The sequence below is a fragment of the Pteropus vampyrus genome, unplaced genomic scaffold (genome assembly GCF_000151845.1).
Source record: "Pteropus vampyrus isolate Shadow unplaced genomic scaffold, Pvam_2.0 Scaffold2, whole genome shotgun sequence".
In the NCBI taxonomy this organism is placed as follows: domain Eukaryota; kingdom Metazoa; phylum Chordata; class Mammalia; order Chiroptera; family Pteropodidae; genus Pteropus; species Pteropus vampyrus.
In genome coordinates this window covers 16,905,672-16,921,613 of record NW_011888783.1, presented here as the reverse complement: position 1 = coordinate 16,921,613, position 15,942 = coordinate 16,905,672, and the positions used below count along the sequence as shown (strand labels likewise).

General features: G+C 40.0%; 1 protein-coding gene across 1 annotated transcript in view; it reads left to right on the top strand.

The window, feature by feature from the left end:
• Window positions 1–15,942, top strand: part of RAPGEF4 (Rap guanine nucleotide exchange factor 4) — a 279,699-nt gene that overhangs the window by 237,689 nt on the left and 26,068 nt on the right. The window contains exons 18-23 of the mRNA XM_011357435.2: window positions 6,318–6,468; window positions 8,262–8,350; window positions 9,102–9,132; window positions 9,351–9,429; window positions 10,640–10,786; window positions 12,132–12,229. Coding sequence (XP_011355737.1) covers window positions 6,318–6,468; window positions 8,262–8,350; window positions 9,102–9,132; window positions 9,351–9,429; window positions 10,640–10,786; window positions 12,132–12,229 — 595 coding nt within the window. The remainder of the gene's footprint in view (window positions 1–6,317; window positions 6,469–8,261; window positions 8,351–9,101; window positions 9,133–9,350; window positions 9,430–10,639; window positions 10,787–12,131; window positions 12,230–15,942) is intronic.

The window sequence follows — 15,942 nt, the reverse complement described above, 5'->3', positions numbered from 1 at the left end:
GATATTAAACTACTTAACCACGTTCCATTAAAGCGCCCACATTAAAGTGAGTTGCTTTGGCTGAGTGTTTTCAAAGTACTTAGTATGTGACTTTTCACAGCAGCCCTATGAAGAAGTCAGTATTTTCACTGCTCTTTTTCCAAGTCAATAAACTAGGATAATGAAAAATTATGATTTGCTCAGAGAAAGGTAATTACTAGTACAGAAAAGATCTGAGCCCTGAGCCACTGACACCTATTTCTGTCCTTAATCCACATTGTATGTCTCCTCCAATTTTGCTTTTAGCACAGAGGAAGGTGGTAGAACTCTGTTTAACATTAATATTTCAGGGCTTTTATGTGCTAATGAGAGAAACTCTCTATTCATTAGATATGCCTGGGACATGATTTGACCTGATGAATACAAGTGCTTTATAATGAGTTTTTTAAATTGTATTTGTTCAATTTCTGTACTTTTCATCTCCAGTTTCTTTAATCTTTTTAAAATCTGCACTTAAAATTCAGTTCGATCTTCCATTAGTCTCTAAAAAGAAAATTAAAATTGCCTATAACCCTACTAGGTATTACTGTTGTTAACATGTTAGTATGTATCCTTCCAGTCTTTTTTCTATACATATAGATTTATGCTTTTAAATATAATAATGGGATATACTCTAAATAATTATATGTGCTTTGTCACTAAGCAATATTTTATGAATATCTTTCTCTGCCATTAAATATTTTATGAATATCTTTCTCTGCTCCATGAATGGAAGCAGGGTAGTTAAGATGCCCCATAGTATAGTGGGAAAAACAGCTCTGAAGTCGGAAGACCTGTGCTTAAGACCTACCTCTTACAAGCTGTGTTACTTGGCAATTATCCTTAACCTCTCTGAACCCCATCTGTATAATAGGAGTAGTTATGCTACCTCACTAGGTTGTTGTGAAGATCAAATGAGGCCGTGTGTGTATAAGTACATTATAAACTATAAAGCCCCATATAAATGTTGCCTCATATAAATAATTGTACCATCATGAGAGGAATATGGCATAATATAACGAATGTACAAAAGCTTTGTCTAGTCAGTGGGCAGATGACCCCCAAAGTTTGTTTTCAGCTGCAAGCAGAGATCTTGTATGCAAAGCAGGGCTTTAAAAAAACAACAACATTGAAGAGTATCAGTTTGAATGTTGATAAGTGTTTTATAAATAGCTGCATAATTAGCATGTACTTACTGCAAAAAGTATACATAATATTTTATTCCCTGTTGTAGGCTGTAATGAATCTGCTGCCTCTACATCCTAGGAGGTTTTCACTTACTTTCCCCATGGTAATTTTAATATGTGGAACCATTATTAGCTGAATTAAGAATAAGTAAATGAGCAGTAAAAAAAATACAGAAAAATTACAGGTGCCTGTGGTGAGTAAGATAATAACTAGGTAAAAATATATGAAATAATTACAGTGTTTGAACGGCAGAGCCGGCATGAGGAAAATGACTCAATGGAATATAAAGCCTGCTGTTGGCTGGGTAGAAAGACTGTAGCCTACATTGTGGCCTTCACCCTTTCTGATTCTCAGCCCTAATACCTCACTGAAAACAGATCCAATCTGTCCTCAGCCCCATCTACATGATGCTGAAAAATTTGGTACAATTCAGTGAAGATTTCATCACTCTGAAAGTCTGTGGTTCTATAGATTAAATATCTAATAACTAAATGATTCTTTTTAAAAGATATGCCAGATGTTTTGGTGTTTGTGTAGACTTAGTCATCCTGGGGACATTGAATATGAACTTGTTTAGAATGTATCTACGTACGATCTGTATTTGACATCTCGACAACATGGAATTTCAGATAACTTAGACAAAGGGTTTTAAAGAGCTGTGGCAAGATGAAAAAAAAATCTTTTTTTTTTTTTAAAGAAAATTGCATTATATATAGCACTCCAAACAGTGTGATCAGTGTGATTGAATTGTTTAAGGTAACCAGTCAATCAACAAACATTTGAGGCTTTTTATGTTTCCATATGCCCAATCCTTGACTAGAAAGTATAGAGATTCACAATGAGTTTATGACATAGTTCCTGCTGTTAAGGATTTTGATTTAATCTTCCAGATGGCGAGAAATCTTATTATCATAACAAGAGAAACCTCAAGTTAAGATTTGAATGGTCCATAGATTTAAGAATGTTTGGTTAGTGGTGAGCCACTGCTTTCTAAATCAGCAGATATTGAGCAAGAGAAGTGGTTGAAACTATAACAGAAAAGTTCTAGGTCAGACATTAGAATTTCAGTGCCTCCCTGACATCAGATTGTCAAGGCTGCAACATTTACTCTTGATTTTCTGTATATTCTTTGTGGTCTTTGAGAATTTGGGGGGGGGTCAATTTCTTCATCTCAGATGACTTTCCCTTTTATCCAACCAAATTATGCTGTATAATATGTGTTAGCATAAAAAATATTAATGTCAAACAAAACACAGCAGCATTAAACAGGTAAACAGAGTACTGGGGAGAGAGATGAGAGAACTGAATTGTAGTCCCAAGAATTCCATTGATAAATTCGGAAAAGTCATTTCACCTCATTCTATCTCAGTTTCCTTACCTTAAAAATGGTAGAATTGAAGGAGATATAATCAACGGGCTTTTGCAATCCACAGATTCTATGATTCTGTGAATCATCTGAAATTAATTCAGTATATCAGTGATGAGTTTGGCCAGTTTGACTATCGTGGCCTTTTCTTAATTGTGTTTAAAATAACAATTCAGTGAATAATTCTAGATTCTCTTATAGATTTTTAACTAGCATTTTATGAGATGTCAGAGCTGTTTTATCTTTCTGTATCTCTTTACCCCATGAATTCAAGAAGCCATATTAGTTCTTACCTGAACCTAACTGTCATGATATAAGGAGGCATGGCCTTATTCAATACAAGTATTTCCTGATCATTTGATCATTGGATTATTATATGTTTTATTTTCTCTACTAATCTACTCTTAACATAGACATTAGCCAAGTATATAATTCAGGTAGCATTCTTTAGATGTTAAAAATATCTTATGTGTGTGGTACACACTGGTAATCCTTTCTAAATTATTATTCACCCTGGAAAAGAGTTAGATTTTCATTCCACATAGGACTTTCTCCATTACATGGATAATGCATTATTCCAGTTTTAGCCAGAGAAGGTAATGGTGTCTGCAACCTTCCTGGTGTGTTTAAATTTATGAACATACTACATTTGAAATGTTACTCTTTTTAGGTTGCATTTTTGACATCACATTGAGACAAGGAAACTGGTGGGATGTTCTGTATTTGGCTGCTGTCTGAAGGGAATATAGTTTCCGCCCCCCTCTCTCCACCTTTTTTGTAGGATTTTAGTAAAAGCTAAAAATCATATAAATCTTCTAAAAGCCTGAGAAGATTGTTTTGGGGAAAAAACAGAAGCCCCAGTACCTCACCTGTAGCCACTTCAGGTATAATCAATTACATACGAAGTCTCCTCTGTATCCCTTAAGAGTCTGATTCCGCAGACAGCTCAGGAATGGAAGTATGTTGCCCAGGGAGGGGGAGGATCCTTGAGCACATGCCTGTAGTTGGCCATAAAAGTAGTAATTCTTCCACCTCCATTTTAGTAAGTAAACATCTGTAAGGGGAAAGGCAAGACTTTATGAAACAAATAAGCACTTTTTTTTTTGTTGTTTTGGTTGTTTTTCCAGAGGCAAAAGTACTTAAATTTCATGAGAAAAAAGAGAAAGCTTGTTTCCCCAGATTCTGTCAATTCTAACTCCCAGGAAGCTGCAGAGTTCTGAAGAGCAGCAGCCACTCAGCCTTGGTTTAGGTACTTAGCACACTGAGTCGGCTCCAGGAAAGCTGAAATCAAGCTATAAAAGAAAAAGAAAGAAAGAAAGAGAAGAGAGTGAGAAAGAGGGAGGGGAAGATACAGATGAGAGAGAGACAGAGAGACAGAGAGAGAGAGGAGGGAGAGAGGGGGGAGACAGAGAGAATGAAAAAAATCTTTTCCATTAGGATTTTTACTTCCCAGATGCAATTATTCTTAATAATTTCATGAACTCATGAACTTGTCACTATAGCCACTGTTGGGGCGATGGGAGTGGCAATAGTGGAAAAAGCCCTGTCTGGATTTGTAAACCTCGCTATTTACTCACTGAACAATGCTGGGCAGATCTCTTCTCTCTGACCCTCAGGTTCCTCATCCGTAAATATTTTCCCTTCAGGTTTGTAGAAAACATTATATGATCATGTGAGCACATTGAGCATATTTATTATAAACTGTCAAGCTCTACACACATTTGAAATGTTATGCTAATCCTTCCAATCAGGTATTCTATCTTCTGTTGTCAGCAAAAGACAGATTTCTCAAGCAGGAAAGAGGAAAAGAAAAGTTTTTGTCCTGATCCTTTATCCTGTAGGGGGCCATAGAGATTAGCTGCAGGTTTTCTGATATCTCTGTATCTAACACACAAGCATTTGTATTATTTCCTGGAGTTCAAGTCAAGATAACTAGAAAGTTAGAGTTATAGCCACTTGGTATCAGCTTGATATTTCAATCCATTTCAGCTTCATACAAATAGGAAAGTCTCTCTCTCTTTCTCTCTCTCTCTCTCTGACTCGTAGGTGAAACAGTAGAAATTCTTTTAGTCTGTCAGGAATTACTCATTTGGTACCCACCATGTGCCTGATTATGCTGCTAGGTACCATAAAAAATAGTCATAAAATGTAGTGTCCAGCATTGCAGTTCTTTGGAAAGAAAAATCGAGTTATATGTGCATACAAGCAAGAGACTGAAGGGTTAATCAGAAAAGAAATAATTTTCACATAAAGTAATCTTTCTTCCCTTTTTTTTATTGTAAGTTCAGAGAGAATTGTAGCAATACAGGTTGAGCAATTTTCTTTTTTATGAATCTCGTGCTCAATTTATGAAAGCCATTTTGCAACCCATTTACATGCAGTAAACCTTTGCTTTAAGGTTCTGTCATTTACCTTGATCATGATTATTTATGGTCCCTTTAGAAAAGGCCCTTTACTGGTGTAGCTCTCAAGCTCAGCACTGCCATGAGGCAGATTTCTGCAGTGCCTTTTAAGTCATGGTCAAAAGGTAAGGCATGTCCAGTCTCGTAGGCAGCTATGAGGCATGGGGGTGTTGTGTAATAGAGAAGAAGCTAGTTGGAATTAGGAATCTTGGATTCAGAACTAACTCTGCATTCTTGCTATGTAATCCTGGCCATTTATGCTCAGTTTGTTCATTTGTAGAAAGGGAAAAATACTTTCATTACAAGACTATAAAGTAGAACTTAACTGAGGTACCCTATATGCAATTACAGTGTAAGTTATAATGAGGAGATTGTTCTAGTTATCTGTACTATGAACTAGTATAAATCCCTGAAAAAGGAACAGTATGTCTAATCTAAATTTGTTCTTGATCATATACTATCTCCCTACCGTAATCTACATGAGAATGTAAACTGTGAGTAGAGACCTTACCTGACACATATAGTAGGCACTCAATTAAGTATTTTTTGTATTAATAAAGAAATAAAAGTTCGAGACGGTCATTTTGCTAGGCATGGTACAGAATACGAGACAAATAATATCTTATCCCAAGCCTCAGAAAGCTTATAGTTTAGTTAAAATGGCCAGCCATAAAAGCACAAAGCCAGTATGAGTTAAGTTATGGTTTTAGGAGAGAAAAGAAGGAATGATATAAAAAGTATGGCTGAGTCCCTCACCAGAGGATCAATACAACAAGAACCTTTCCTCTTCCTAACCCAGGGTAAGCTTATCCCCCTCCAGCCTCACTTTTCACCCCGCTCCCATGCACTTTTTGTATAAGTCATGGTTCCAGCATTACTGGATGCCCACTTGGAAGGGTTTGACTGAAATGCATATAATGAAAGGGGTTATAAAGATGTGTGCAGAACCAATAAGAGATGGTAAAGCACCCAGAGACAAGCAACAGCAGGAAGCATGACCACCCCTAGGAAGTAAAGGACAAGATAGAAGGCAGCCAGGGCATGTGAAGACAGCCTGATGAGAGCTGGAGCTAGGCACAAGAATCTTTGTCAATACACAAGTCGAAGTGGAGCCATGCAAGTCTAACTCCTTGGGCAGCCATCAGGTCAAAGTCAGCAGGCATTATAAGGGTTTGTATGCATTTAGTCCAGAACTTTTAAGTTGGTAAGGCTTTTCTTGAGGGCTTAAGGGAAGAAATGAGTCAGTCCAAAGGGCTGGCTTTCTGAAGCTGGGATCTATCTTTGCAAGGAGCACAGTGAAATGAGTGTGAAATGTCTATATGTCTTCCTTGACTCCTCGGCACTTACCACGCACAGCCTTCACAAGGTACAGAGCAGGAGAAGATGGATTATGCCCTTAACAATAAGCGGAGGGTCATCCGCCTGGTGTTGCAGTGGGCCGCCATGTATGGAGACGTCCTGCAAGAGGATGACGTGGCTATGGCTTTCCTGGAGGTATGAGGGATTCTCCCTTCTAAGAATACATCTTTGTCCTACAATACAGGGACTACCCTAGACACGGCAGCTTCCCTGGAGAGACCGTAATTGAAAACTCTAGATTTTGTGAACATGTTCATTCATCAGAAAGGTACCATAAGTAGAGAAAAATATCATCTATTATCCTGCCACTCTATAATTCAATAACTGGTAGCATTTTAATGTATTTTCATTTGGCCTCTTTTACTTTGTATATTTTCTATAGTTGTAATCACAGAGTACCCATCATTTTGTAGGCCGCTTTTTTCATTTAATTTTGTGTCGGGATTTTTCCATGTCAGTATAGGCTTTCTGATAAAATTTTCTAATGACCTTTAACTATGCCACAGATATATTTATTTGTTTCCATGTTGTTAAATATTTACATCATTTCCATTTTCACTTTCCTGGAATAATAGTATACTAAACATTTTTGTTCAGGTAGGTCTTTCCTTGGTTACATTTCTACAAGTGTGATTATTCCATCAAATGGTAGATTTTTGAGTGGAGTGAAGCAGATAATTTTACTGAGGAATTACTAGGACTATGAAGTGGTTATGAAGAGATATGATATATTTTATAAATACTGCTTTAAGCTGAACTTCCTTTTTTCTTCCCATGGCTCCAGACCCACATTATAGCATTGACCTTGGTTTTTAATCCTTGATAACTCACTCTGCCCTCCAGAATTTAGATAAGGACCTTCTTTGCCGGGTAGGCGAGGGCAAGTGGGGGGGGGGGCGTGCGGATACAATGTGGCTTCTATTTCAAATTTTATCAGATTGTATATTCAAGAATGAATTGTACAAAAGAAACATATCCCCTCTTTCCTTTTTAACCATATCAGTTGTCAGGCAGGTAGAGGCGAGACAGGGAGGAAGGGTAGACCACGAGAATCCCTTAAGGCTGCAGAATGAAGTATTTTGAAAATGTGAAGGAATAATAGTAACTTGGGGTCATAACTTGACTCATGGCCTCTCCTCATGGAGTAAAGGACCTTTTTAGCAGGTGAACCAAAGTGGTGGTTAAGCTGACACTGCCACAGCTCTCATCTTCTGCTGTGGAGGCCACTACTTTGGAACAAAGCAGGGCACAGCTGCTGCTGCTGCTGCTGCTGCTGCTCTGTGGTCAGGACAGTTTCCAGAGCCTCAGTAAAGAGACCTGAGTTGATGGCATAAACTCAGCATAAATTCAGTATAGTGCTGAAGACCCTGCTTCTATTTTTGCCACCAACAATTAACCACAGCTACTGGTAAACATTAAATGAAAAACAAATACTAAAATAATATCAAAATAAATGCTAAAATTCTCCTGAAAAAATATCAAGATGCAAAAAAGTGCTCTTAAAAGATAGATGATAAAATTACCCATTCTAACACATTGTATTACGTTGCCTTTCATATAAATATCATATAAGTAATTCATTTGCGATTCCAGTTTTTAAAAATTTTTGTGATAAAATAACATGAAATTTGCCATTTTAACCATTTTTAAGTGTACAATTCAATGGTATTAATTACATTAATTACATGCACAGTGTAATGAATGCTATACGACCATCATTTCTATCCATTTCCAAATTTTTTCTCATCTGTGATTTTGACTTTAGGCATATTGTTTTGTTTTGGTTTTTTTTGGTCTCTGGTCCATGAAACTATGGTTTAGAGGTGCTAGTGAAGCAGATGACAAAAAGACACCTCTTAATTGCTCTTTACAGAATTGTGTGCCTTTTGCGGTTCTTGTTAAAAGCCTGTGACCTTTGCCAATTACAGGAGTTTTATGTGTCTGTATCAGATGATGCCCGGATGATCACTGCCTTCAAGGAGCAACTTCCCGAGTTGGAGAAGATTGTCAAGCAAATGTAAGGAAGGGCTTGGCTTTGGGGTGTGCTTCCATCACAGAAGTGCCTGCTCTCAGTCCAAACATCTGCAAAGTTCTTTGCCTGCCAAAAGGTGAAAGCTGGTTGTTCAACAGCCACACAGTGTTCTCATGTGAACAGACAGGGCCTTGGGTGTAGGAGCTGCCGTAAGGCCAAACGAAGGAAAGGACTGAGATTCTGCTCAGCCACCTCCTATGCTGGATGGCTGCCAAAAGAAAGCCTGGAAAGGAAAAGACCCTCCTTTGGGGCATCTAACTCAATAAACTTGAGTCCCTTCGGTTCAAAGCAGTGAATCCAGTAATAAAATGGTCAGTGGCATTTAAAGAAAGTTTGAGGGGAATTACTTAAATGGAAAATTCACTTTTAGCTGCCAAAGCCGTTGATAGTGAATATTTGTGTCCTCTCAGTAAAAATACAGAAGGCTTTCACATGCTGTTCCTTGAGCCATAGGTTAAGTACTAAAGAGAGTATATGCTACTAGATAGACTTCGCCAGCTACACACCGTGGCTTTTAACATCGGTTCCACCAGGGATTTGCCTGTGACGAGGGCTGATCCTTTACTGTGTCCTCCATGCTTTGGCCTCAGTAGTAAAATGAGGAGATTCATATTGCCTCCTGAAGGGATGCTGCGATTTCGTTTTCTATCATAAGATTAAAGTTATATACAAATAAAGCAATTTCAAATAATAGTACTCATGGTAGTAAATAATGTTCTTTCTCTGTTTTTCATAGTTCAGAAGATGCAAAGAATCCACAAAAGAAGGTAAGTGATGATGGGTTAGGATTCTCCAATTGCGCCTTATGGAATGACAGTTCTCCAGAAATATCACATTGCGATATTTAAAAGTGATGTTTTTGTCAATGCAAAATATGTTATCTTCATTTCTTGACTCCGACTACTTCTTGGGTGTCTTTCCTCCGGGTTGCGAATGTGCATCAGTCGTTCCCCCTTTAAGGCAGCAGCTGTTTTTATTTTTGCAGCACAAAGTTCTTTTGCAACAGTTCAACACAGGCGACGAGAGAGCCCAGAAGCACCAACCGATCCGGGGCTCTGATGAAGGTGAGAATTCTCTTCCAAAGCAGGATTGTTTAGATTATTTGAAGTCAGAACAAAATCTTCCCTTGGGAGTCATCACCTTGGACCCATAGAATAGCTTTCCTTGGGGAGCCCCTTGGTACCCCGAATGATTTGCTTGGAGGTACTCTTTTGCATTTCAGTTATTTATGTTCTTGAACTCTGCCTGGAGCTGAGGTGCTTGTCCATACTTGCCAGATTTTGCCTCTCTCCTGCTACCCCCACCCTTGAAAGAAAGAAATATCTCAGGGACCAGTTGTCAAGGTTGCTTACCCCTGGGAAGAGCTTGTGGGAAAGTGGCTGGCATTTTGCGGGTGCCTAGCAGTGGTAGGGTATCAGAGTCATCTGCAGAGCAGGGCTCCTGTCCAGGGAGAGTGCTCTGGCCCTGAGCACAGCCCCCTTAGCAGCCATCAGGGAAGTGCAGAAGCTGCCTATTATTGCTTAGTTGTTTAAGCTTTCTCCAAAGAACTAAAATAAAAATTAAATTAATAACAATGATGAATTTTTTTATTTTAAGCCACAAATGACTCTCGTAATTTAGGAGTACTTCTAAACGTAAGAATTACAGTAGTTAGAATTGCTTCCAGGATTCTTGTGTTCAGAGGTGAGCCTGTGGGTGCCACATACATGTCTGCTGACCTAAATGCCACCCAAGCTATTTGGCTCTGCCCCAAAGCACATAAACCAAGTGAACAAGAGAGCAGGAATGTCAGCATATGTTCACTGCCCCGGGCAGAAGCACTCCTGTTTATAGAGGTGTTAATGGTGGCCCCCCACTACCACGCCAGGCAGCAGTAATCTAGTCGTCATCAGCCTACAATGCAGCACTCCCTGTGTTGTGAAAAAAAGAAAGACTCGCAGACAAGGGCAGACCCAGAAAGTTAAGTAAACCATACTTCTCATTCCCCTCCCATGACCTACTTGTGGGGTTTTCACAAATATCTGTTGTTGTTGTTTTGTTGTTGTTGTTTTGATTGGGGACGACAGCCGTGTGTGCAGCTCTTCTTAGACCAGTGCTAAGGTGGGAAGTTTTCAAAGGGGACAAGCATAGTCACAGACGAGTGGAAATAAATACAAGAGTCAGAATGGCAAGATGATGCAAATTGTGGAGGATGTTTAAACATTTTGCATAGCTTATGGTTTTCTTAAGAATTCCCAAGACCAATTGACCACATTGTCACTGCCTTCCCAATAGTTCTGTTTAAGGTCTATTGCATGGACCACACCTACACAACCATCCGGGTGCCGGTGGCCGCCTCGGTGAAGGAAGTCATCAGTGCAGTTGCAGACAAACTGGGCTCTGGAGAAGGCCTGATCATAGTCAAGATGAGCTCTGCAGGAGGTAACAGCCTTACTCAGTTCTTTGCACTTCTGCCAAGTGGGCTATCTCATCCAAACCGAATTCCGCCAGGAATTTGGCCCTGCCAAGATGATCCAAAAGGACAAATTGATGCTACGCATCCCCCTGTGAAACAGAAATGATATGGTTAGAAGTGAGCTGGGTGAGTGTCTAACATCCCCTATCTTGTAGGTACTCACTCGAAAACAGAAAGAGGTGAAGGGATCTGTTTGAGGCAGCTGGAACTGAGATATCTGGTGCAGATGTTCTTTCCATATAACCTGTAAAAAAAAAAAAAAAGAAAAAAGCTTCAGGCCTTGGAGCCTTGAGAAACATGAACACTAAGAGAGCATCTAACATGACAAACGAAAGTGAAATTGGAAGTGGTCGGAGGCTAGTTCTTTTCAGCTGATAATGGTCCCCCTCCTTATCAAGTAGAGAGCACAGTTCATTGAACAAAATGAGGAGTATTTTCCCCACGGGATTACTTGATTACTCTATGCTTTCCTAAAATGTCACTTATTCATTCATCATATATTTGCTGGCCACTTAGTATGGCTGCGACAGGAGAGGATGAGTTAGACCCAGCCCATACCCTCAAGTCGCTCCAAGGTTGGTGAGGAGGCAGACAGTTAATAAACAATTACAATCTCCTTATCACTTCTCACTCTAATATATTTATCTTGGTCACTGCATCCCTCACTATGACGTAAGCTCTTTTTGAACTGGGAATTTTTTTTCTGTTTTTCGGACCGGGATTTGTTTTTTCTGTATCTTTTCCTACTGTATCCTCATTGCCTAGAGCAGCGTCTGGCATGTAGTATAGGCTAAATAGATATTTATTTAATGAATGAATTTTAAAATATAAAAGACTTAATCTAGGTAATGCAGTTGCCCTCCAATTTCGGAAATAAGTGAAAAAGTGATGATAAATTTTGCATCTAAAGTCATGTGGGATCCCAGGACCTTCCCCCTCTCCCCTTGCAAGTTTGCTAAAAGCGATCTTTCCAAAGAGCTTGGTGTGATTACCGTATGGAAAGATAGCGTTATATAAATTGCAAGTGTGGTTTTTGTATGTAATTACCATTGCGGCACAGAATTGGATGAATTGACCCTCAGATATTTCCAGACCTGTTTTGTGGTCATTTCTGATGGCATCCTGAGAGTCGTGTGCCTGTGTGAATGCTGTGTCTTTTTTATTCAGTGGGTCCCTTCAGTGCTGTATTTTATGCAGTCACTCTGCGTGTTCCGGTAATTCACCGAGCTGGCAATTTGTTGGTGTGATTAGGGCAGTGCAGCAAATCTCAGATGCATTTAATAGGCAATCTCTTGCTTTTTATGTTCACAGAAAAGGTGGTGCTCAAACCTAATGATGTTTCAGTATTTACGACGCTCACCATTAATGGACGCCTGTTTGCTTGCCCGCGAGAGCAATTCGATTCACTGGTAGGTGTGGATGGCCTCCTCAGAGCAGCGTCTGCAATCAGAAAAACTTGTCTGGAGCCTAATTTTGCAGTCATGTTGAACCTCGTTGCTAAAAAAAATCTCGAATGCTGCTTGGCTTTTTCTTTTTCTGAGGTCTATTAGGTAAGCCTCAGGTGTTCATTTGAGATGCTCTGAGCTTTAGATTTTCTTTTGAGGAATTAGCCAAGTAGCACCATATTGGGGCATAATTCAGCTTTCAGAACTGGTAGTAATTCACTTCCTTGAAATGTCCCCAGTTTAAATGTTAATATTAAAAATCTGAATACTAAGACCAGGATAGAAATAATTTTAAGGCAAGGTATTCCAATTTATCATACTCCTTAGGGGGATGTAGAAATGTACTATGGCAAAACCCCTCTCCAGCCTATGAAAAATGCTGTTCCCTGAAAGTATTCTGTCTTATGTAGGAAATACCAGGGGCCTGCAGTCTTCCCTAAATCACTAAAACATGATTAATGGGCCTATGCTAATAATTGAGTAGCCTACTCTCTTTTATGCAGATGGTAGGGTTCATTTCTATTTATCTTGTAAAAATTAAACATGGAAGTGAGTAGCTATTAACGTATCTTAGAAAGCCTGTGGGGCCAGTTCAAAAGATAGAGAATTAGTTTGTTTGTTTTTTTCGTCTATGGTCGCACAGGGCTGCTTTACCAAGAAAAGTGCAACACAGGAGCTAGAGGTGAACTGCACTGCATTTTTCCGGGAGAGTTTAACTGCATAAGTGCTGCATGGATACGTTCAAGTTTAATCAAATTAGAAATTAGAGGTAAATCAAGATTTCCCTCCTTAGATTGTTAGAGCTAGTTTTTTAGCCTCATCGTAATTCTGCTTTTCTGGTTTGAGAAGAGCCATTTTTTGCACTGTGGCACCAAAGCAGATTTTTGCCGTGTCTTGAATTCACCTGGAGAGGAACTTAGAGATGCAGCATCAGTTCTCTTACTACGCCCTCATCCACCATGGCTCATGAGCACCCTTGCCTTTCCTCAACCACCGGTGCTATAGGATCTGAGTCTGCTTACCATTCTTTTCATATATATTTTAGTCGTCTACATTCATTGCTTTCTAAAAAATAAATAGTTCCCAACATCGAGGGTTTGGGGCAAAAATAATGCCATAAATGATTCGCAGCACCCTCTCCTGGAAATGAAAGCCATGAAAAGCCATTCTGGTATAGCCCTACTGATGTGTTTGCCACACGGCGCTCAGGACTCTCTTGCCGCTGGTCCTAGGCCACAGTGCAGCACCGTGGTGCCGAGATAGAGAGTGTGGACTGTCTCTAGCTCCCTGTGGGGCTGATACTAACTTTTTAAGCCTCTGTTCATTTGCACGTCATCTTGCAGCCTTACAAGTTCTTAGTCCTTGCTAGTCTTCCATTTTAAGGCCTGAGCAATTGAAAAGAATTTACTTTGCAACAAGTACCTGGGACATGAACTTCTTCCCTATCAACATTCTGCTGTTCACTGGGCTGCAAGTTATGTCATTATACTAATGAGTGGTTGAACCTCGCCTGCCTTACAAAACTGTAGATATGGAGCTCTTTTTCTAGCTTTCTAAAGAGTTCTTTGAAAATAGTCCTTCTAGTTATACACAGGATGGCTCTGCAGTACAGAATGTTAGCCGAACCCTTTGATCCATCAGCAAGGACTATCTGCTTTGTGCTCAGTGCTATGCTAGCTTCTGTGTGACACTAGACTGTCGTTCCTTGTGACAATTACAGTCAAGTTAGAGAGATGAGACTAGCACCAAGAACCTGGAACAAAACAAATCATGGTACCAAATTGTGTTGTCTAGAATTAGTAGAATGCCAGCGATTTATCTTAGTTTAGATTAAGGGCTTAGATTCTGGAGCTTTAAACATTCTTGACATTTTGTTTAAGCATAAATGTTAGTATAGAGCAAATTACAATAAAATTGCATTGTACTGTGATTTGGTTCTACTTTTATCCATTCCCTGGTTCCTTCAACTTTTATTTAGTGACCACTATATCATTCCAGGCATTGTGGCTGGTGCTGGCTCTGGAATGGTCTTAAGGATGAATTCACTATGATCTTTGTGCTTCAAAGAACTCATGGTGTAGTGAGGAACACCAGAATGTAATGAGAATCCAGTGCGACAAATGCCATTGCAGGGCTAGGCACAGAGTGTGTGGGAGCATGAGGAGAGACGCTGAGGTGGCAGCTTACTTGAACCATCTCTTTGTTACTGACAGTCAGCACATCCTTTTTATGTCTTAGTTTCCTCATCTGAAAAATGGGAGAGGAACAGTGCTATCCTCTCAATCACCACCATCTAGGCTTAACAAAGAAATCAGCTCTCGAAAAGGAGCAGAGAGAGGGAGTCTATGGGAGTTCTACACCTCCGTGTAGGCAGTTTTCAGATCTGTCTGTGCAATGCTGACCCTACATAAACTCTGCTGTGCCTCAATCTGTAGGGAATTTCCCATAGGAATATCTGCTTCTATGAGGCCCAGGGTCAGCATGTACATCCCCCACTTCAGATAGAGGAGCACCCACGGCTATTCAGATTGGCTCTTCAGAGGTTCATGGAGGACAGGGGTCAGCCTGCCCTTTGCCAAAGAGGGAGGAGACTTGGTGAGCCCTGCCCATTCACAAAAAGTAGAGATTCAACAAGGCTTTCTGTTATTCTCTTAAAAGGGATGCAGGAATAATAGACCAGCATTCACAAGTAAGATAATATTAAGTTTTCTTAATATTGGCTTCTTCCCTGTAGTTGTTGGGTTAATTTATCCTCCCTATGAAAAGCCCTAAGGCCTCAAGGAAAAGAGATAGGCATCTAGGCAGTCTGAGAAGAGAGCAAACCCACAGAATAGAGTGGGAGGGCAGTCTCACAGAGGAGCAGAGGGCTGTGTTCACAGCAGCAGATGCAAGAGGGAATGGAAAGCGTGGAGAGCCAGTCTGAGCCTGAGAGGGGTCCTCAGCATTTAAAAGCTTCCTCAACTTTTCTACCTAAGATCTAGACTGCTAGAAACCATTCTATTTATTTGCTTCCATAAGCTGCTTGCTCATCAGCTTCAAAACTTTTTCATCCTGGTTTTTCTTCCCTGCTCTCTGTCCCCTGCATAGGATGCTAGCTCTTACACCCAGGTATTGTACTGATCACACGCTCCTGTACCTTTGCATTGCTGCAGTATATCTAGGAAGGAAACTAGTTTGGGGGGAGAGGAGGATCCTCCTCCATGCCAGGCACTGTGCTTACGTGCTACACTTAAATTACCATCCAACCCTCTTAACAAGCCTAGGTACTAGGTACAGTGACTTCAGCTTACCAGAGCTGAGAACACATTTCAAAAAGCAGGGAATCGATCCAAGTCTACAAAAGGAGTGGCCTTTTGTAGCACTAACCTGGTCTTTCACAAAAGGCCACTCCTCATCTGGTACTGTTAAGCCATCCGTTTGGTCCCCCTGACCTGTCTGTTCCTGCCAAGCAAGTCTCATGACAGCTTTCCTACCTTCATGCCTCTCTTGCCATTTTTCAACCTACAACACACTATCCTGGATGCTCAGGAAAATCCTCACTGTTCTAACGCACCCAAAGTTTGTCTACTTCATCGTTTAAAACCTAGCTTCTTTCTCCGAGAACCCCTTCAGGCCATACATTCATTCCAAACATCCATTGACTCTCTGAAAGCCCATTCACGTTCTCTCTTCTGTTT